At 32.0% G+C, this 23457-nt stretch overlaps 1 protein-coding gene across 1 annotated transcript in view; it reads right to left on the bottom strand.

Annotated features, from left to right (window-relative positions):
- Positions 1-790: 790 nt before the first annotated feature.
- Positions 791-23457, bottom strand: part of LOC129227644 (UDP-GlcNAc:betaGal beta-1,3-N-acetylglucosaminyltransferase-like protein 1) — a 40246-nt gene continuing 17579 nt past the window's right edge. The window contains exons 6-12 of the mRNA XM_054862234.1: positions 21832-21927; positions 13587-13682; positions 10610-10734; positions 8916-9051; positions 8716-8784; positions 4230-4304; positions 791-1279 (exon numbers count right to left, since the gene is read on the bottom strand). Of these exons, the coding sequence (XP_054718209.1) occupies positions 1199-1279; positions 4230-4304; positions 8716-8784; positions 8916-9051; positions 10610-10734; positions 13587-13682; positions 21832-21927 (678 nt within the window). The 3' untranslated portion in view covers positions 791-1198. The remainder of the gene's footprint in view (positions 1280-4229; positions 4305-8715; positions 8785-8915; positions 9052-10609; positions 10735-13586; positions 13683-21831; positions 21928-23457) is intronic.

Raw genomic sequence — 23457 nt, 5'->3', positions numbered from 1 at the left:
GATAAGTTTAAAAATTTCTTTACATCATTCAGCGGGGCATTGCTGGAAACTTGTCCTTTGTATGTGATGTACTGCAGTCCTTTGAGCCAAGCATTCCAAACAATGTTCCGTTTGTATTTTGCTTACGCTTGGAATTAGATTCATCATCTGAACTATCCAACATGGTTTTATAACTATATAATGAAAAATAAACAACAAAATAACACCTAATTTTCACCAAAACCTCACATAGTACTAACCAGTCAATGTTAGGTAACCTTTGAATCAAACAAAAGAGCGAGTCACAAAACAGGTGATGCCAACCGTCATGAGTGAAATTTACCGCAGAAAGAACCTAAGCGATGGCGCTTGGGTTGTGTGAAATAAACGGATTATTTTCAAGGATGCCAAATAGCATTGCTGAGCTTATTTCTGCACTAAAAGATGTATTTACCTTTAAAGTGTACAGTACCACCAAAAGCACATTTTTTGATATTTTGTCCCTAAGGTGGTTTCTGAAATAAACGATTCAGTTAAAGGGTAAGAAGATCTTTTTAAACTTAAAAAATAAGCTTTGCCCTACAGTACATGAAAGATAATTATATCATTACAAGAGTAATAAAACGTTCTTATGTATTGCATGGGAGTGGAGATACAATGCTTTTTTCCACATAAGTTATTGTTTCATATCTGTGCGTCTCCCTGAATTGTCCATGCTTCCCTCCAAAGCCTAATGCGGAAAGCCATCCTGTTCTTACTCAAGGGGATAAGATTTTAAAAGTTTATACCATTCATTAAAAAAAAATTTATTTACATACTTCATATACAATAAATTGTATACTAAATTTTCTTTAACATAAAATTTTTGAACTGTTGTGCTTACAAAATTTTCTAGGTTTCAAATTTAAATTGCAATACAGTCAACTATTGATAGCTCGAAGTCCCAGGGTACCGGTTACAACCTTAGACTTAAGGAAAGTTCCCAAAGCCTTTAAAGAGTTAGGGCCCTAATGATAAACTGGAGAAAAGGGAATATTCAGGTTTAAGGCTCTGAGTTATCAAGAGTTGACTGTATAAAGCTTTTTGTTTCAGTAATATAGCAGAAATATTTCTTGATATTGCAAATATAGTAAAATTAGTTATTTCAGTACTGTTAACAAAAATCAAACTAAAACGTTTGAAATCTTAAATTGTTTTATACTAATCTAGACTCAAAATATTAACTAAAATGGTAGTAGTCTATTCCTTCTGTTAAGTTCAAAGATGTCAAATTTTTCTCAAAATTTCCACCAGTCATATCCTGTGAAAGAAAAAAAAATATATGTATATTGATTTTTAAGAAAATAACATGTAACAATTTTCAAAGACATTTTAGGGAAGAACAGCTTTAAATAATATCTTATACAGTAAAACCTGTGTAAGTTAAGAGGTTGATAATATGATATAGAACCAGGGCAGGCGGGCTACAGCCCCGGGGGCCCCACAATAATTTTTTTACATATATCCTAACTTTCACGGTTCAGCAAATTTTATGTTTTTTCTCCCCTATAAATTATAACGATAATATAAAAATATCAATAGCAGTAACTTCAGGATGCATTTACTATTAAGGTACTGAAAATATCGGATATATACATAAATATCAGAAAATATTCGGATATTTTCGAAAATATGATGATCTTTTTGAACCCTGATTAGGGGCCTCCACACTTCCAAATCCGGCCCTGTATAGGGCTCATTCTGTACTTAACAAATATGGTCAACTTTATATTACTGTAGTTGAAAGGATTTTATATTCACTCTTCCCTTTTTTTTTTTCAATTATGGAATTTTTCCATTAAGAAAAGTCAAAAAATTGCATTAAAATACATTGTCAATCTATTGCAGTTTTAACATTCTACATGTAGTTTGACATATTAACATGTGTCAAACTACAGAACATAGTCAATACTAATTTGTTGAACAGTCAAAATCTAGATCTGTAATCTATAAGACCAAGTATGGAACTAATAAGAACATTGTTGCTCATACAAATTTTGAAGTATATGTAAGTTAAAGCAAAATCATATTATATAATACATGGTTAATATTGCACAAGTCTTCTGTTTGTCACTGAATATTTGAACTGGGGAACTGTCATATATCATTTATAGTTATGTGCAGGGCTGCCATGAGGATTTTTTGCAGAACCCCAAGAATGAGCTAATGAAATTCCAAAGAGCCAAGCAAAAAACCCAAAATCATGCAACTAATAATTCTTAAATTTTATTCACTCTTTAGTAATTGCTACCATTGTAGTAGATGGTCAGATGTTAAAAGCAATAAAAAGTTTTTAAAAAAACATGCTATGCTAATAAATACTAAAATTGATTTCTGATTATTTTTTCTTTGGAACAATTTCTTTAAAAAATTGGGTAAAATCATCTGCAAAAAAAAAAGTTCTAGTTGTGTTTTGATGGAATTTTGCAAATCAAACAAGAAAATGACATACAGGTGTAGAGCAAGGTTTTTTTGTTGGTTTTTTTTTTTTTTTTTTGTGTGTGTGTGTGTGTGTCTTGGTGCAATCTTTTTCTACAGTCACAGCAAGTGCATGAAAATAACCTCTATCCTAGTTGTTGTAGCCAAAAAATTATATTTTAGTGGGATTATTATGTTTTATCTTATTATTTAATGTTTTCATCAATGAAGCCCAAAACCCAAGCTCTGGCCAGGGCTGCAGAGTTGAAGAGTAAAGGATAGACTCTGACTCATAGATTTTTAAAGCCTTTTGCCCCAGACTCTAACTGCAGCCCTACATGCTTATGAATATTAACACAGGTCAACAAAAAAAAATCACCATTTGTTATCATAATCTAATGCTGACATCTTAGGAAAACAGTCATGTGCTTTATTTCTTGTTAAATAAAAAAAAGTGAATTGCATACAGTATACAAAGAAAGATTAAAATTGTTTTGGGGTAACAGTAGAACCTAGTTTATCTGATTCAAATTTGTAGAGTTTTAAAAAGTTTTATATTTACACAAATGATTGTTTCAAATTATGGTAGATGAACTATCAGCCGGTTTTATGCAAATTAAATGTAGATCACACAATGAATTACAACAATCTAACAAGTATCATAGCGTACTTGGAGCATCAGTCCATCACCACTGTAGCTGGACTATAAATTGATGTTTGAATAATATAAATGACAAAGTGGATTGTGTGAAACAGTCCTAGATAATTTTAGCATTGTTTCTTAACTGTAATTAAAGGTATATCTGCTTAGTTAAGGATTTGTTTTGCTTATTTTCTATACTACCCAGAATGCCTTTGGTCCCAGATAGTCGGTATATAAACAAGGTTTTACTGTACTAATGAATAATATTCTAATAAAGTGCTTTATTTTCAAAGAGATTCCTTGAAATTTTCCAGGGGATAGATGCTGGAACCTTCCTTACAATGGATAATTTACCATCCTTAGGCTCGGGATACAATAATTACTTAAATTTTAAAGAGTGTTGCACACATATAATGACCTTGATGCTTAATATTTAATGGCTCAACATATTCTTATAATTTATGCAAAACCAAACATTTTGCATACTGTATACAATCCATTTGTCATGTATAAATACTAAGAACAAAAAAAATACTAAGTTGTTTCATACGGGGGTGTCCCGAACAATTCATCTAATGCAAAGGGACATTCAGGCATTTAAAAATTCCAATCATGTCCCCAAATTTGTCAAATAAAAATTTTAATGGGAGGTCACAGTGACCCTCTCATCAGGGAGCCCCTGGTTTCAGAGCACTGATACGGCAGTGCACGATGCAACACATGTTGTAAATCTGTTATGCAGCAGATTTAAATTTGGCTTATCTAGGAGTAAGGTTAAGTTTTGAACAGTAGGGTAAAAACAGTAGTTTATTACCATCCTGTAATCTAACTTTCATACTGTTAACCCTTTAAGGAATGTTGTGGGACATATGCCCCTCAAGTTTACAATTTATTCTATAGATTGAGACTTCAGAATCTTGATAGCAGCAAAAAATATGTATTGTTTAAAAAATATTTACTGCAATTCTTTTTTGAAAGAAAAAAAAACCATATTCTTCAGACTTATTGTCCAAGTTGGTTGAATTTTTAAGAATTAGAACCCTTTTACATTACTTATTTCATCACTTATTCAAAAGAAATGTGAGCTTTGTGATTGCTTTAAAAAACTTAAAAAAATTTCCTAAAGGATAAGAAAGAAATGATAACTTACAATTTTGATGCAAAGTATAAATGGAGGATCAGCTTTTGTGAAATGAACTATAGGAATTTTGGGTTTAGGAAGAAGCTGTAATAAAATATAAAATATTAGAAAAGCAGATACTGTTTTCAAATGTACACTGAAGTACTTGTCATACATTTGACAAGTAATTAACAATTTCCCAAACATAGTAAACTCCCAAATAGCAGACACTAGGGCTATCCATTATCTAGGAGTCCATCAATTTGCCATGAATTTTCAAATCTTCAATTTGATACTTATACAAGTAAGGTGAACTGTGTAATATAAAATCAATAAAAAAGACAAATACAAGTTCGGAACAACTATTTCTAGTCTTAACTAAGGCAACTGTTTCTGAAAACCCAACAATCCTGTCGGATACTGGGACTTTTTTTTTTTTTTTTTTTTTTTTTGTTCTTGACTTATTGCATTATTACTCAAAAAGTTTCTGAATCAAAAGCATAACGCTTTCAAGAAGTGCATTTGAATGTGCAAAACACACTTTGATCTATCATTTTTCTCTTACTTTTTTTAGCTGATGTTACCGATTTCTTATATATTTTTAAACATAAAACTAATAGATGCAACAGAAAGAGGAAAGATCAGGTTGTTGATATTTTCCGTACAAAAGGTAAGTGTAATAAAATCAAAATCTCAATGTTCAGAATTGGTAAAGATCCAATGCTATTCAGATAAACACTGAATTAAAATATAAACAAACAATGTAAAAAAGAAAAAAGTATGTTTCAGTGACGTATTTACCCTAATGTACTTGTGAGGAACCCCCACGACCATAAGTGCCAAGGGGATATGAAATTGCACATGATAAATGTTTTATAGTTTCATGATAGGTAAAAGGATCCCCAAACCTGTAAATCAAGCGTTTCTTAATTGATGCAAACTTTTTCCATTAAAATGAGTATCAATACCAAAGAAAAAAAAATACATTCATTGAAAATGGAGAAGTTATGTTGAAAAATGAATAAACTAAAAGTACACACTCTGACTTATAACTGGAAGTAAATTTATAGAAACGGGAGGTATAAAATCATGTAACAGAAAAAAGGGAGAATCATTAAAGAATGGAAAAACAGTTAAGTTTTCCTAGAAAAACACTAAAAACGGAATACGAATAAAATTGAAAGAAAATTGTAATTAAGTCTTAAGAAAAAAACTTATCTTTAATGTGTAGTGTTTTTTTTTTTTTTTTTTTTTGTAAAAAAGGAAAAAAAACTTCCAAGTTTTCAAATTTTTAACGTGTAAAGTCAAAAGTGGTTGAGAAATGCTGCACAAGGCAGAGAGACGAGGTACTATGCTGCAAGGTCATACATAGGTCGCTGAACCGATCAGTCTGTTGTAATCGGGAATATGAATGTTTGACAGACATAATTTCAGACTGCAGCTTGAAATATACCTTCCAGGATTCTTATCTTCAGGATGACTTAAAAAATACCTTTGTGACTAGTTTTTTAAGACTGGGGTTTCCAAACTTTTCCTGGAAAAGTTGGGGGGGGGGGATTTATGGGGGAGAGGGGGGCAATGTCCCCCTCCGATCTTGGGAGAACTTTATACATAGTAACAAACACCTTCCAAAACCTTAAAAGAAAAATTCATATATTTTTTTCTTTTTTGAATAGTTCAGAAGAGAAAATGAAGAGAATAGCGACTGTCCTTTACTGGGGGGGGGGCACCGTACATTGTATCACAAGTAGTAACTGGGATGCAGAAATGTGTTGAAAACGACTACTTTGAACTGAAAGCTATTAGGGCAAGTATATAAATGAAAATATCCACTAAACGAGCTATGTATTCAACTACAATACTTAAAATAATCAACGATTATTTCAACAAATTAGTAACAAACAAAGATTTAAAAAAAAAAAACGGATTTACCTATAAACTAAACAAACTATAGCTTAGGGAGAAACTGTACAATCTGGTACAAAATTTCACAGACTGGAAAAGGGCAAATGAAGTGCCTTAAATAATTTTAATTGTTCTCGAGTCCTTGAAACGGATTTGATGAGTCTTTGAAATTCCTAAGCAAAAGGGTGCTTCAATTTTATTTCTTATCAATTGTATAAATTATAAATTGTTCAAATGGGTAGCTCCCTCGCTTTTTCTCTCAAAGGACTGCTGTCAGTTTTGTCAACCCGAAGACAGTTTTTTGCTGTTTGTTATCGTAGTTCACAAAACAGCATCTTGCTATTTTTTCTGAGATTTTGGTAGTCCTAACTACCCCTTATCAGACTTAGATAAAATTAAAAGCTTTCTGCGAACATAAATCCTAACTGTAAAATTTTCTGCAAATAATTATTTTGCCTAACTTACACTTGAATAAAGAATAAAATTTATATTCAAATATGAAAGAGACAAAAAAAAAAAGCACTTTAATTTTTTTTTTTTTTTTTTTGCAATAACATATAAAGTTTGTACTTATTTTTACCAACTGAAGAAAACTGCCAAAACCATTATTTTTTTTCACACATGTGCTTTGAAAGGCTTTTGGAGAAAGGATTTAATAGAAATAAACTGGGGTTATTTTTGACATTCCCTTTTTAAAAAAAATGTTAGCAGTTGAAAAAAAATTTCTGCAGAGTCAAAATTTTTCTGCGAACACGCGCGTTCGCCTATATTATGCAAGACTGCCCCTTATAAGGCTTCAAAATGTAGAATTTTATATCTATTTTACAAAAATTTCTCCACGGGCGGACCCCTTAAAATTGGGTAAGTTGTTGGTAGGTAAAAGTTGTGCAGGCTACAAAACAGACCCAAAACCTGAAAAAGCTTAGGGTCACGGAAATTAAACCAGCCTTGATTATAACTAATATTGCTAAAAAAAATCCTGCCCCCCCCCCCCCCCCCCAGGAACTCAGTCCTAAATCCACATATGCTTTTCCACTAGCGACACCCTTTGAAGAACTAGAATTTTCTTACGGCAACCTAGTCTATTTCTACTATATACATATACATGTCAAAATTTCTTCCGTGGTTTGGAAGCGTAATCAAAACAAATATATTACCAATGCAGCAACAATGTCAACTGTACAAATTTTGTTTTCCAAATGTTCGAAAAATTGACTTTTCATATTGCGGCAGATACCAAGTCAAAAAAGTGGTAGTGATTTTTTGGTGTAATCTTGGAAACCATGTGGTCCTTGAAGCACAAAATCCCGATCTTTAATGTAACACCACAAAAAAATCGCTTCAGTTAGGTTCAGAGAGTAGGGTGGCTATGGAAAGTGATTGTCGTCATAAGAACCTTGTTAAATCCAACAACTAGGAAGGTTGTTATTATTCAGAAAATGGAGAACGTCTCTTAGGCAATGGGGTTTTTCCATCTTATTGAAAAACGAGCCACCATTGCTCATGACATGTTACAGAGAGTGACAAGAATTAGCCTAAAAACTTGATACCTGCCGCATAACAAAAGTTTTATGCATTGAACATTTGGGAAACAAAACTTGTAGTTTATTTCTCCAGTAAAGTCAATGTTGTTGCTGTTTTTATAATATGTTTCTTCAAAAAGCCTATCAAGCCATGGATAGAACTGACTCAAAACCTGGACACCTCACGGCTTCCCTCGACAATTCTTGCATCACCCTAGGATGACACAGCAACCAGTTTGAGAACCTATGTTTTAAGAGCAATATATTTCAGGGATTTTGTCACTGCATTATCCTACAAACTCTGAGAAAATTGTTTTATGCCTAAAATTTTTACCTGGCTCCCCATGAGAGGTCACCATGACCTCCCAAAGAACTTCCTTATTCAGTAAATTTGGCCTGATGATTTGTAAAATTTGGTGACACTATTGTAATTTTTATCTTTTTCTGGTTTTTTTTTCCAAATCATTCAATAAAGTTAGGAGTTTTATTCAGTACTAGCAATACCTGCACGGCTTTGTCCGTAGTAGAAAATTAATCATTTGGTTAGCCTGTATATTTATAAATAATGGATGATGAATTTCTCACCAATTTACTATGTTCATTTGCTTGCCCATGGTAGCATATGGTAGTTTGCTCGTCCACGTTATGGTAATTTGTTCATTCCCATTATGATAATTTTCTCGGTAAAATGTTTTTGAAATTAGAATGGAAAAAGAACAAAATCGAATTTTCGAAAAATCACTTCTAGGTGCTCACAATTATGCTACGAAATAATTCTGTGCCAAATTTCATGAAAATCAGTCACACGATCTAGGCGCCATGTGCGTAACAGACATCCAGAGACAGACTTTCAGCTTTATCATTAGTAAAGAAATTGAGTCTCTCCAAGCATTTAGGTTTAAAGCGCTCCTGCTCTCATTTATACACTTGGTTCTTGTAATTAGTTTGACTGTGTCATAAAGCAAAGGTTAAAGGAAGATATTGAACTTTTTTACTAGAATTATGTCACATTTTGATAAAAACTAAAATGATCATGACATAAGTTTGAAAAGTTTTCAACCTTCATCAAATTTTGATACATGACCTACCTTACTTTCTTCATGGATGTAAACTCCCTTTTCTAACTTCTTAAAGTCAACATCACAAAAGGCTTGTACCTAAAAGTAAATTTATTAAAATTCCCAACCCTGGTTTTTAATACATAAAACAGTACATAAATTATGTCAAAACACAGGTAGATATTAGATTTTTTTAAAGTATTTTTTTAATACTTGAAAAAATAACTAACTTTCAATCGATTAACTTGTGAAAGAGATCGGAAAAACTTCCGGCCTTGTTTTCCTGCATTCCATATCGTAAATTTTTTCCATTTTGTGAGAACATTTCTCTCCAGTTCCTGCATTCTTATTTCCCATAGAGTTTCCCTGTAAAAAAAATCATTACAATATTTTTAATTAATTTTATGATAAAATGTCATATTAAACTTTTTTTAAAGCATTAATAATAGATTTACAGAAATTAAAATTTTTTTGTAAAACATCAGAACTGCAAGTACAAAATTCCTAGAAATAACATAAATGAATCATATTTACATTTTCAACATATTATAAATATAATAATAAGTTGTCCTTAAAACTTTTCAATGTGTAAAAGTTTTTTCCTTGCAGAAAAAAAAAGAATCATATTAAATGCATTTTTAAAAATGAGTACCTTTGAAAGAATGGCAAAAGTTAGCAATGAGAAATAAAAAATAAACCTGTGTTAACACTGGAGCAAAATTATTGATATTAAATACTGTCAATAGGAATAAGTTGTTAACAGATGCAAAACAATAATGTATCAGAGATATGATGTCACTTGGCGCTTAACAAGCAACCCTTGTCAAAGGAAGATGTCTATACCTCACTTTCATACCTTGTGAATATGTAATAGTTAAGCCATAAACATGTGCAAGTAATATCAGTTGAACACAGTGCGAGCCATCAGGGGTGCAGTGGATGCTACACACCAGAGCAAAGAGAGAACTAAACTTACGTACTCTTACTCTTGCACATGAAAACTTGACAGTGTTCTTATCATGGTCAGTATGATGAAAAATGCATTTACTTGTCATCATTGTTGTTGTTGATCCATGAATTTTGACATTCTACAAATTATTCTTAATGAACTTCTGTTATTTGATTCGAGGAACTTGTGACGATCCCACCCAAATAAACTGGAATGATGTGGTACAAATAGGCAACAGATTAAAAAATATATGTAATATTATCTCTGATTTTAAATTAATCTCTACTGATAAAAAACCTTGGAAAAAAAATTTCAACAACTTTGTAAAGTTTTATAACACAGATCTAAATTAACATTGATTTGCTACTATATTTTACTCTAAATGAAAAGGATTTAAAAACAAACCAGACATACTGCAATACATGTTAAATAATAAATATAATGAGTTATTACTGAATCTGTGTCAAACTTCTTTTTAAACTACAAAATACAATGGCAAGTGCTGGGCATTCTTTTCATCAACACTAACTAACTTTGTTAAAACTAACAAAGAATTATCCTCATGCATGAGTGCAGAAAGTTTAAACGCATAGGCGACTCATAGGGGACGGGGGCTGTTCCTCGTTAATACCTGACTAGCTACCACCAACTAGTCAGGTATTAATGACCTTGGAAGGTTTGATCTCATTGAAGAGAGGGGGAAGAAAGAAATATATAGGTTTGGTACTTGTGTTAAGTTAAAATGCATGCATTTGTCTATGTTCAGTAAATTATCTCAGCAAAGAAAGAAAAGGCTGAAAGTGTAAAAGATCATGGATAAGTTGTAAAATGGGTAATCCACCCATGGATAATTTGGAGTCACTGTATGTATCATCTATGCAAGTACAAATCAGCGTCTGCATTTTTAAAGGATTTAAATATTGACATGTCTAAACAATTTTCTTAAAAAACAAAGAAACTATAGTTATATAGTACTCTGTAACTGAAAATGTAGTCGCAGCAAGATGATATCTGTATAAAAGTAAATCTTCTTCAACTCTCAGCAAATTACCTCCTAGTCTTAAGTGTTCATAAAAAAATAAAAGATCTTCTGGTGTCCCCTAAAATAAAATAAAGGTCATTATTGGCTACCTTTTAGCAATAAACTGACAAAAATTATTCAAGACATATTGATTTTTATAAATCATGCCAGTTTAATAAATATTTTAAAGCATTCAAAGACAGTCAAAAGAACTTAAAAGTAAATTTCATGAGGAAAATATATTTGATAAATGTTTAGAATTTCGAGGAACAAATGAATCTCAATTTAATGTTTTAAAGCTTAGGAGATGAGTTAAAGTATGTAATATTTATGCAACATTGAAAATTACCATAAATATGCATTATGTTAGTGTAGAGAATTAGTAGTCAAACTCTTTTATAGTGAGCCCTGATTTAACAAGATCGAGAGTATCAGAAATACTTGAGTAGTACAATGTTAAGTCTATGGAAGCGTAATTTGCTTTGAACGAGCAAAAGGCGCTAAAAGTAAGCAACATTTTTGGAATACATTAAATTTTTATTGAGTTCTAGCTCAGTTTCTACTTTTTTGGAACGTCAACTGAAGGTTAGTGATGAGTCTTGGAAAAAAGTGATGGCTGTCTTAAAAAAATAAAAAAAAAATTGTGGAGTAAAAAGCATTTGAAAATTGAATATTTGTTTAAGTGAATGTCATCATTTTTGAGGAAATTGTAACTCAAATTCCAGTTAATAGACATGAAAAAATAATGAAGCCAAATTTGTGAAGTAAACTACCCTCAACAGACTTGATTGCTTTTGAAGTACAGATAAACTTTGAACATTTTTCAAAGCCAGGAGCGAAAATGAAGATGTGTTTTGAGCTAACAACACAAGAAAGAGACAATAAGACAGTTCAATGGAAATGAATAAACATTTTCGGTAGTGTACAGATACATTTAAAAAAAAACACATGTATGAAATTTTATGATTTTTTCACAAACACATTTTTAGCAAGCACTCCGTTATAAGGAGAATAAATATATGTGCTTGTTATAAGCAAGTTTGACTGTATTATTTTACCTCTGGTTTGTTTTTAGATAACTAGAATACTTCTAATGCGCTTGCACATGTCTACAAAAACAAAATACAGTGAAGCACTGTTTATATGTTTCTCTTTTATGCGCTTTTATCAATTATACATTTTTAAAATTGGTCCCTGCAAAGTCTAATACACATTAACCTATACCTATTATACATTTTTTCGTTTGTACGCTTTTTTCATACAGTCCCTTCAAAAATATATAAACGGTGCTTCACTGTGCTTACTTTCCAGTGCCCCCCCCCCCCAAAAAAATAAAAAACCTGAAGTGAAGAAGGCATCCTGACATATTCTATTACTTATAATGAGCTAAAAGTTCCAGTGTGACCAGTTCTGCTCTGAATCCTAACTCTTTTTCACCTTGCACTACGGGTACATTCATTCCCAGAAACCTCAAAACATTGATATAACTTTCAAGAATGCAATTTTCTTTAAATTGAAAGTTAAGTAAAAAAAAAAAAAATGTGTGCAAGAAATTTACAAAATTTTTGAATGAATTTTACGTTTTGATTAACATAATTAAGTTACTAGTCTCTCTTTCAATGGTATTGGAAATTGATTTACATGCTATGTGAATACATGCTACTGTGCAGTATTGCCTCAACAAAAAAAAAATATATACATATGTTTCATTTAGTTTTGCATCTATTTTTTTTTTTTTTTTTTGCTTTGGTTTTTGGAAATAAATCTACAGTGAAATCCTGTTACAACGAATAACGATGCAACGAAATATCTGTTGCAATGAACAAAACATTCAGTCTCATTTTAAAACCCATTAAGATAATGTATGAACAATGGTGTTCCCATAGGGTATACTCCATATATGGCGTATACTCTCAAACATTTTTCAGACACATAGCGTATACCCTCAAGCTTCAAAAAATTTTCATATTATGACACATTATGGAAATGAACGCGTACACATATTGTGCATATTGTATTACTGGGAGTATACCCTCAGAAAAGATGATGGGAACATCACTGTTTATAAAATAGCTCGTCTCACGAAACAAATTTTTTCAAAAATTTGTTACAACAAAATGTCTTTTCTTAACGTCAGTTTAAAAATTTTTTGCTTAACACTTTTTGGAAAATAAAAATCGTAACGTGAAAACTCTGCTTGTACTTTCGAAACACAGCCATTCAAGATAGAAATCCCCTCATTCTGAAATGTAAGCTAATGTGTGGCAACAAAAGCTTGTCATGCACAATCGATTTCTGTGCATCAAATTTGAGGCAACCTGCAAATTTACAAAGGGATCAGCAAGATATCAGCTTTGCTTGTTGTCAGTATAAGTGACATTCATAAATTAGAATCTTTTATAATGTCCTCAGAGACCAAATCTCTCGTACAAAAGAAAATAACTTTTTTGTGAAGACGATGAATGAATAAAAGGTCAGTGTTCAATATTTTTCTTTTTTTTTTCAGAATAAATAATGTGTTTAATTATATTTTAGCTTGTTAGTAACGGTAAATGTTGCAGATTTAACTAAATTAGAGTAACTTTGCAACATTAACACTTTTATAAAAATAAAGAGAGTTTAACATGATTCCATAATATGCAATATTTAATTGTTCTCTTAGAGTTTGTTGTGATGGGGTTTCACTGTATTAGATTTTTAAAAAAGATAAATCTTTTCCCAAAAATATACTCATAAATGTTTTAAAAATGTGCATGCTTTTTTTTTCAATAACTTAGACTTAAATTCAATTTCTGCAACAAATGTTCAAGGCTCAGCAATCTAATAATGATAGGAAATTACATGAAACACTACAAGAAATCATAAACTTATCTGACTCCTTTTTACAATAGTAATTATAAATACTGAATTACTTATCACACTATCACTTACTTTTCCCTTTTCACTAAACCCTTTCACTTTCTTGAACACACTACGATGGCAGAACCATGTTGGCATGACAATTGTGGGCCCAAATGAAGTATAAATCTAAAGAAAGATGTTCATTGTATTGAAACTACTTTAATGGGACATACTGAAAATAAAATATAAAATACTGAACAAAGGAGCATAAAAATACAATATTTTGAGATACAAAATCATAAAACTTCAAATCATTCAGCAGTTATGAGCATGTTTTAAAAATGATCAAAACAAATCATGTTTGTACATAAAAAGTAGTCGAAAACTTTGTACTGCATAGTGAATAAAATATGACAACGTATATAAAGTACAAATTCAAAATGAAAAAAGGTTAAAAAACCAGCAAACAGCTGTTTCGGCACTCTAAAATACAAGTGCCATCATCAGTGCAATTAAAAACGAAGACAGGTTCAACCCGACTAAAACACAGTCGAGGCGAACATTGGAATGAGAGACGAGTTGTAAAAGATATGAGAGCAGTACCGGAAACAATGACGTCAAGGTTACGTCAGAACTACAGAGGACAGTTGCACTCAGGAGAAAACGTCACGGACAAAAAATAAATCAAATAACAGACTTCCAAACATTAGGAAAAGGGGGAGTGCTAGACAAATCATTGACGATTAAATTAGCATTTTTCCATATGTAATATGACTCCCAAAAATCTAAATCATGAATGGACGAACACTCGTGAATATCTTTGGCGGAAGAAAAAATAAAATTATGGTCACAAGACCAACAATGTTGAGCAATAGAGGAGCGTTTGAGATCCTGTTTTTTGACGTAATTTTCGTGTTCTTTTATCCGGAATTTGAGGGATCGTCGAGTCTGCCCAATGTAGGCTAATTTGCACTGGCAGGAAACACTATAAATACCTCGTAGGTAATTCAGTTCTGATGAAAGTAAATTGGAATTTGAACAAATGGCTAAAGCACGGTAAATAAAAGATCTGAAAGCAGCCAATTTTTGTTTAGGAGGGTGAACGGATAACTTGTGGGGAGGAAGAGAAGCAGCAAAGGATTTACGGAAAACAGTAGTTGTAAATATATTGTTATGACGAGTGATGGACACATCAAGAAAAGAAATATGATTTCCAGATTCCAATTCAACAGTAAATTGAATATGTGGGTCAATAGTATTTAGGATGGATAAAAGGTTATCAAGGTTACTGACCGACGAGTCCAAAAGCACAAAAATGTCGTCAACGTACCTGACGTAAAAATCAAATTGTATAATTTTAAATAATTTAAGTTCGAAATAGTGCATGTACAAATCACTTAGAATTGGACTCAAAGGGTTGCCCATAGCAAGACCTTCAGTCATACGGAAAAAATTACCGTCGAAAACAAACGTGTTTAGTTTTAAGCAAGAACGTGTTAAAATGCATAATTCATTGATCTCAAAATCGGAAAAGTGATGTTCAGAACCTTGACAAATGGGGCATTTATAGTGTTTCCTGCCAGTGCAAATTAGCCTACATTGGGCATACTCGACGATCCCTCAAATTCCGGATAAAAGAACACGAAAATTATGTCAAAAAACAGGATCTCAAACGCTCCTCTATTGCTCAACATTGTTGGTCTTGTGACCATAATTTTATTTTTTCTTCCGCCAAAGTTATTCACGAGTGTTCGTCCATTCATGATTTAGATTTTTGGGAGTCATATTACATATGGAAAAATGCTAATTTAATCGTCAATGATTTGTCTACTCTTGCACTCCCCCTTTTCCTAATGTTTGGAAATCTGTTATTTGATTTATTTTTTGTCCGTGACGTTTTCTCCTGAGTGCAACTGTCCTCTGTAGTTCTGACGTAACCTTGACGTCATCGTTTCCGGTACTGCTCTCATATCTTTTACAACTCGTCTCTCATTCCAATGTTCGCCTCGACTGTGTTTTAGTCGGGTTGAACCTGTCTTCGTTTTTAATTGCACTGATGATGGCACTTGTATTTTAGAGTGCCGAAACAGCTGTTTGCTGGTTTTTTAACCTTTTTTCATTTTGAATTTGTACTTTATATACGTTGTCATATTTTATTCACAAATCATGTTTGCTTCTTGTAAAATATGTCAATATGTTCGATTTTTTTTTTTTCAAAATAATTTTTTAACATGAAGAAATTTGTGTTGAGTAAACTGCTCCCTCCCCCCTCATTCTCACTAAACACTGTTGATTAAAATTGGTAATGAAAATACTGACATTGCAGGCAAGGAACCTGCGATGAGGTATTATCAGGCAAAACTTTTTCGGAACAAAAGTTCATTCTCTCAAAAGAAACAGAATTTATTTTCCTTAACTTTCATTCACTCTTCATTGCAAACTACAGACTTCTGTCACATAAAAAGCAGATAATTTTGTCAACTGGCAATATCTCATTTGGTATACATTTAAATTGTCTAGTAAAGGTTTTGTCACAAGCCTTATTAAAATTCAAATGAACATGAAACGCCTGCTGATTTCATTGACTGTTCAAAACCTTCCACCACTGCCTGGTAAATACCGACTGGCTCATAAAATTCATTCTGATAACACTAGATGGTTGCACCGTAATCAAGGGTCACAGCAACATCAGTTTTACCCATCTAAAATTTTTATTACTTAAGAGCCATTGTCTGTAAGAATCAGGCAGTTTAAAGCATTTGTAATTGTTGACATTTTTAATTTTTTTTCTTTTCACATATGTTGTTCCTTATCTTAAATGTAATGTAAATCCGAAATTAGAGCTTTGTCAGACTCACCGTTTTTGAGAAAACAATTTCTTTTGTTTAGGGGGCGTGGCACATTTTTGCCGGTTTTTCAAATTTGCAGATTTTAATGTGCTTGTTGCTTGAAGTACTTTTATAATGACATGGATTTTTTAATTCCATATTACTATATGGTCTTGTTAGATACTGTTACAGCTGTCAAATCGCAGACACTACGAGGGCGACGCCCACAAACTCCGTTTAAAAATGACCGAAAATGATTTTTTTTCTGTATTCAAGGCCAATTTTCTCAAAGCGCCTTCATGATGACACCAACATTTTTAGATCATTTTCTAGCCACACTTACATACATCAAAAATATGTATCAAAATCGGTGTCACTATAAGGGCGCCAGAAGATACTTTATTCGATAAATTTCACAAAAACACAAATATTTAGAATCTAATTACAACTGTCGCCCTCATAGCAGATATCTGATACTACATTAGGTTGATAACCAACATGTTTGTCTAACATTTGCACAAAAAAAAATCGGTGTCACTCCTATTATTTTTGGAAATATAATCGTTCCAAGTTAGTACATAATGGCATTTTTTTATATTTATTTATTTAATATTTTCACACCCAGATTTTTTTTTTTTTTTTTTGAACATATTTATTTTTAATTTAATACAAAGAAGTGTGTGTACCTTATAACATAAACAGCTTTGGGAAGCAAGCAAGTCTTTTTCTTGAATAGAAAATGCCCGTTTTGATATAGGTACCAGGTGGATCTATTGTGCATAACATGTCTAGACTATTATACCAATACTCGTCTTGTTTTTCCGGTCAAACAAATTTATTTATTCCAATTGTTCTTGACATGCATTTGATCTAAACTTGCAAATGGTCAACTTCTACTATTTTTCTGGGATACCATGTTTTCCCATGCTTTAGTGCTACAAAATTAGCAGTTTTCAATAAGAGATGACCGTCTTTCTGAAATTGGTTTGATTTGATTCTTAATGTTTTCTTCGTTTTGGTCTACGTTATCCTCAAATTCAGTTTCAGATTCTGAATGTTCGCTTTCTTCAATATTCTCATTTGATGTATTGAGAATGCATTCGTTTTTTTTTTGTTTCTTCCATCGAAAAAAAAGGGATAGGATTTGTTTCATAGTACAATACTCTGAAGCAACGAACAGTTTTTCCCCCGTTACGAACTGCATTTCTCATCTAGTGTGCAACTTGACAGGGATGTTGTTTTTTCCCAGTATTTTCACCAATCGTAAATTGTTCTTATAAATACTCCTGCTTTGAAGTGAACATGAACTGAGCTCGTAAAGATAGGGATAAGCTAAAGAACAACACAGCTGGTTTAAATAATGGCTTTAGTTCAGCTGATTAAAAAAATTAAAAAATAATTCAACAAATTGAGAAAATACTTACACAAATAATTTAAAAATGTTTTGGAAAAAATACAAATTACTGCAATCAAATCCTGTTTTAATGAAATCCAAGGGACCAGCAAAATCATTTTGCTGTAACCAAATTTCATCGTACCGATTTCATGAATGTTGGCATTGTTCCAATGCAATTTGAATTGGACTATTACTAATGTCTTTGGTAAAACGAGATTTTTGTTGCAACACTTTACTGAAACGGGATTTGACTGTATGTATTATAATTTGCATTAAGAAATTGATGACTTTCAGTTGATAATAATTATCTAGCAATACATACAGTTGGACCTCCATATATCGAAGTAGCAAATTGTCGGAAAAAAATTCGATATGTAGAAATTTCGATATATATAGAAACGATCTTATTTTATCATAAAAATCTCCTAAAACATTAAAATTAAAGCTAATTTTTGTGCATGAAACCCAATTTATAATTTATACGAGCATCGGATTAAACGAAAGTTAATGACTGAAAAATTAACAGAAATTACATTTTTGTGCCTTCATACATCTTCATTCTTTGGCAGTTTAACTTGATTCGCAACATGAGGGGATTTCCGTTTTGACAATGTAATTGAGAGAAAAGTAAAAAATCAATCTACTTAACTTGAATGATTTTTACTGAAGCTAAAAAGACTAGGAATGATAATCAACAGACAGATAGGATAATTTGAAACTGATTTTACAGTGTTACTGATTACAACTAAGATTTAAAATAAACTTGAGGGAATTTAAGAACTCCAGAACGAAACAACGACCTATCTACACACCCCTCAAACCTAGATTTCTTATGAGTTTCTTAGCAACCTTTAGTAAACATAATTTTCTCCCTTAACCTTCATTTTTCATGAGACAAACAGTCTAAAGTGAAAAAAAAGAAATCTACGAATGTCTCGAAAAAAATTTCGATATATAGAGATTTTTTCGATATATAGAAACAATTTTTCTATGTAATGAAGATTAAAATTTGCTGGGATTTCGATAGATAGAAAATTTTAATATGCGGAAGTTCGATATATGGAGGCTCGACTGTAGTTATTCAAATTATTGGTGTCCAATCTTTACTCCGAGAAGTTGACCGTGATCTGCTATCTTTAGTGTTGGAAATCAAAAAACAATTTATAGGTCCTTTCAAAACAAAATTCTAGCTGCAAACCAAACTGATTCTTAGCCAATCAAATTACTTCTTCTCCTCCCTTTTATCTTTTTTTTCAACATCCCTTTATGCCAGGACCGATTTCTTTAACCAATCTGCCACTGACCAGGGGTCTCCTACCTTTTTCACTCGCAGGCCACATTGTAAATTTTTGGATAAGAGGCGGGCCGGTCCAACAATATTTTTGCTCAGATGGTCTATTTAGCGCAACTCCCCCCTCCTCCACGATACATCACGAATATATATAGATTTTTTTTTTTTTAATTAAGCGCTCAGCTGTGATTTTTGAACATTTCTGGGCTTGCTTCTAAGTTGCTATATTTCCTTATACATATTTGCTGCTCGCTAAATTAAATTATATTTTAAGTGCCCGTAAATCTCTAATAATATAACGATAGGGAGTCTTATAAACCTTATAAAATTTAGAATAGTACAGAAAACTGAAATAAAAAGGATTCTTTGTCACAAAATAAAGTGAAGTTTAAAAAAAAAAGAAAATGCTACTGAGTGAGTGATTCAAGACAAAATTATTGCAATGTAATACAAATTTATTTTGTTGAATTAATGAAGATTAAAAAATTAGAAATAAATGAGACCTCAATATGTGTAAAGCTTTTAAAATATTTAAAACGTTAAAAAAATAACGAGAAGATTGCATTTGTTTACTGCTTAAAATTTCAGTCTAATTCAGGGACAAACTTCATAGCCCCGATCATTAAGAGGGATTTAAAATGTTCGACTGATAAAGAAGATCTATACTTAGATTTAGTATACCTTAATTTTGAAAATGTCTGTTCACATTTGTAAGTGGATACAAAAAGAGAAAACATAGCTCTAGCATGATTTTTTCAGTTCTTAAAATCTTTTTCTGGTAGAGAACTGTGAAATGGAAGTAGGTTACCATTCTTGTGGCATTCTACAAAGCTTTCTTGAGTAAGTCTTTAGTTGCTAACTCGATGATCTCCAGTTGCATATCAGAAGGCACCTTGTCAATATCACACTTAAAAGGGTTTTGAAATGGTTGAATCTCTTCAAAGCGGGTTTCAAACTTATGTCGTAGCTGAAACATGACTTCCAAAACGTAATCCTTGGGAAAGGTAGCAGTGCATAGTGCATTTAAGTTTTTACATGTTTCAAAGTAAATCCTAAATGCTTTTCGAAAAGTATGAATTTTTGTCTGAAAGCTTTGACATGATAGTACAAGTCACAAACCGAAGAGTTTTCACCTTACAATTTCAAATTCAGAAAATTAATATGCGTCGTGAGATCAACAACGTAGAGAGTTTTCATACAAATACACTGTTAGAAAGTTAAGGTAAAAGACGACGCTGTTCAGTCACACAGGAAAAAATGTCAATCGCTTCTCAGAGTTCAAAAAACCGCCTGAAAAATTGCCTCTGCTCAACCAGCGAATTTCACAATGGTACGGTACATCTGGGTAAACGCTGTCAATTTCAGCAAGAAAATTTTTTAATTGACTCTGTTTGAGGGAAATTGTAGTGAAGTTAACTGTTTTGAAAGCTACGTTCATTACTTCAGCTACTTTCAAGTGTTTCCCACACAAGGCTTGTTGATGGATAATGCAGTGAAAAAACAAGGGTTGAACACCTCCAACTGTTTTTATGAAATTGGAAATGTTTCCAACACTCCGATTTTGGGACCACACATATTTTTTTTTACCATCTGTAGTAACACATTTGGGTGTTTAATATCAAGCCCAAAATTAGAAATGGTTTCACGTATTTTTCCAAAAATTTTGTCCCAGGTCACATTACTCTCCAGGAAATGCCCAATGCCTGGGGACTTCCAGGAGAATGTGACGCGGAGAAAAGAGATTTGTTCTCGGAAAGAGCAGAAACAGAGATGGGTGCTGTACGCGTAGTTAACGGTAAAAACTGATTAAAAAACGATTAAAATAACAGGTAAAAAGATTTTAAATAATTATTGGAAATTAAAAATAATGTCTCAATTATATTTCCAACGAGACTGTCTCTGTTCCGAAAGAAAAAAAAAGTTTGTAGGCTTTCCGTGGGCCAGAAAAAGTCTGTTCGCGGGCCGAATCCAGCCCACGGGCCGTAGGTTGGAGAGCCCTGATCTAAACAAAGCCGCATAAAACAAAGTTAGCAATTTACAGTATATAACAAGTGGAGGAAATACATGTTGAGAATTTTTGCTTTTATTTTTATGAAAAAGTAAAATTACACCCTTAGTTGAACTCTTGAAGTAAAATACTACAGTTGAACTTAAATACTAAATGCCAAAAATCCACGAATTTGTTCATATTAGCCGTTATTCGAAAAAATGGTGAATAAGTGACAGTGTGAAAGAATAAGAAAATGATATCTTAATATGAATTTACGTTTGAGATTATTGCTATTAATTATTGCAAATAGCAACATTGTAATTTATGACCATTAGTGCATTCAGAAAATTTATTTCCTAAAGTTAAATGTTTTTTTTTGGGGGGGGGGTGAATGGAAAAAGAAGATTAAACAATGACAAAAAAGATTGCAATCCATAACAGCTGATAGACAGTTTTATCTTCAAGCAAATTGACGTATGTACAGGTAAACAAGTGTACAGGCTTTTGTCTATACAAAAGACAGAACATTTGCTTCTTGATACATAATGAGCCTTCAACAACCTCTCAAAATGATGAACAATTTCTAAAAAAGAAATTCCCAATATTCAATCATGAAATTTTTTAGTGAAGTGGTCAGAATTTAGAGTTCATTTTAGCCAAAACTTTCATTTTAATGTACTTATTACGCATCAAATTTTAAATTTAGTTACATTGAAAACCAAACTTCATGAACAAAATGTTTGTGTTGGACATGGTTTTATATTAACAGTGGTCGTATTAAGAGAGTTCAACTGTATTTGTAAAAATGGAAGAAGGAGAAAAAGACAAACCTGAATATAAAGTTGCTTAGATTCTAAATTATTTGCCCATTGAACATATCTTGGAGTTGAATCGGGAGGTTCTCGATGAAATTGACACCCAACTATCTGCAATCAATACATAAAATGTTAATATGTAGGTATAAAACATTAAACAGGAATTTGCATAGTTTTTTTATTGATTGAGTCTAATAATAGTTGCATATAAGCATCTATATTTCCTTTTTTCCCCAAATTTATGCCATGATATGGTTTTCCCAACCTAAAGAAAGGACGGTTTTAATGGGAAACAAATTTATTAGAAAGCTCTAAAAAGCATTGATTTTGCATTTGTTAAAATTTTCAATTATTGTTGGCTTCATAAATCAAACAGAAGGAAAAAGGAGAAATTCCTTCTTTTTTGTTCCAAAACAACTCAACATGTACAGTATGGGACCTTAAATTTGGAAAGCTTGGGGCCGTGACTTTTCCAGAAGAGGTAATTTTCCGGATTTTAGATCCTAGCTCAAATAATAGCAAAAATTATTGTAATATGTGATATTTGGCACATCTTCCCAGGTTCCACTAATGTGTGGGCGAAATTTCTTCTTTATCTTGATAAATCTCAATCAAAGGTGACTTTAGTATGTTAAAAAGAAAGTCAGAGATCATTTGCAGCGGTATATAATCCGCGGATGTTGTTTTTTAACACTATGCATAACACAATTTGACGATCCGTACAATAAATAAATGCAAAACATAGCTCTGCATTTTCGCTCAGCATGCTTTGTGTTGTTTACGGATGATAAAATAAAAAGAGTTATCCCTAACTGAAAGCGGATGCTAAGAGATTGCTGCACAATTACAACTAAAAATTCATTTACGTATGACACGAAAAAACGTATAAATAAGCTGAAAGTAGTACGGAGCTTTTATAACTAATACTTGTATGTTCACAAATTTGAACACTTAAAATTTTTAAAAAAGGATTTTGGAATTCCAAAATAAGGGTCACATACTGCACTTAATCTTAATTTCGGCATCTTAATAGAGCCATTTTTTAAAAAAAAATTTAAGTCCATGAATCATGCTTATTATAACAAAAAAACAAAAAAGATTCCAAAACCAAAGAGGCTTAGTGAGAAATCCCTCAAGCAGAAAAGCAAATTTTGACACTTGGAATTGTAAATAGAAGCAATCAGAATTTGTTTTTGATTTTATACAGACAGTCATGATTAAATAATGGAAAATATCTTTTAAACAGAAGACAATTTTCTTACAGAAGTTAAGTGTTTATTTTCAAAGGAGGGCAATGAACTCCCTTGTAGTCAAAAGACTGGCACAGGAAAGAAGGGCTGTGGAGTTGGAGTCGAAGAGTTGGAGTTGTTTGAAAACATGCCGAGAAAATGGGTTTCTTTTTTTTTCTTTAATTTTCACTGACTCTCCTTGCAATTTTTAAAGAACTGACTACATAAAATGGGATTTTTAAGTCATCTCACTTTAGATATTGCAACTACAGGATAATTTAATTTTCCAACTGAACTTCTAATGTTGTATGCACCTTAGGTTTGTAATAAAATACAATGCGAAAATTTCATAAAAAGGAATTAAAATTTCAATCTCTGTTTAGGGGTTCCCCCCCCCCCTTCCCATGAGAGG

This window comes from Uloborus diversus, chromosome 8 (genome assembly GCF_026930045.1).
Source record: "Uloborus diversus isolate 005 chromosome 8, Udiv.v.3.1, whole genome shotgun sequence".
Classification (NCBI taxonomy): domain Eukaryota; kingdom Metazoa; phylum Arthropoda; class Arachnida; order Araneae; family Uloboridae; genus Uloborus; species Uloborus diversus.
Note: the sequence above shows the minus strand (reverse complement) of the source record. Positions and strands in the feature narration are given on the sequence as shown.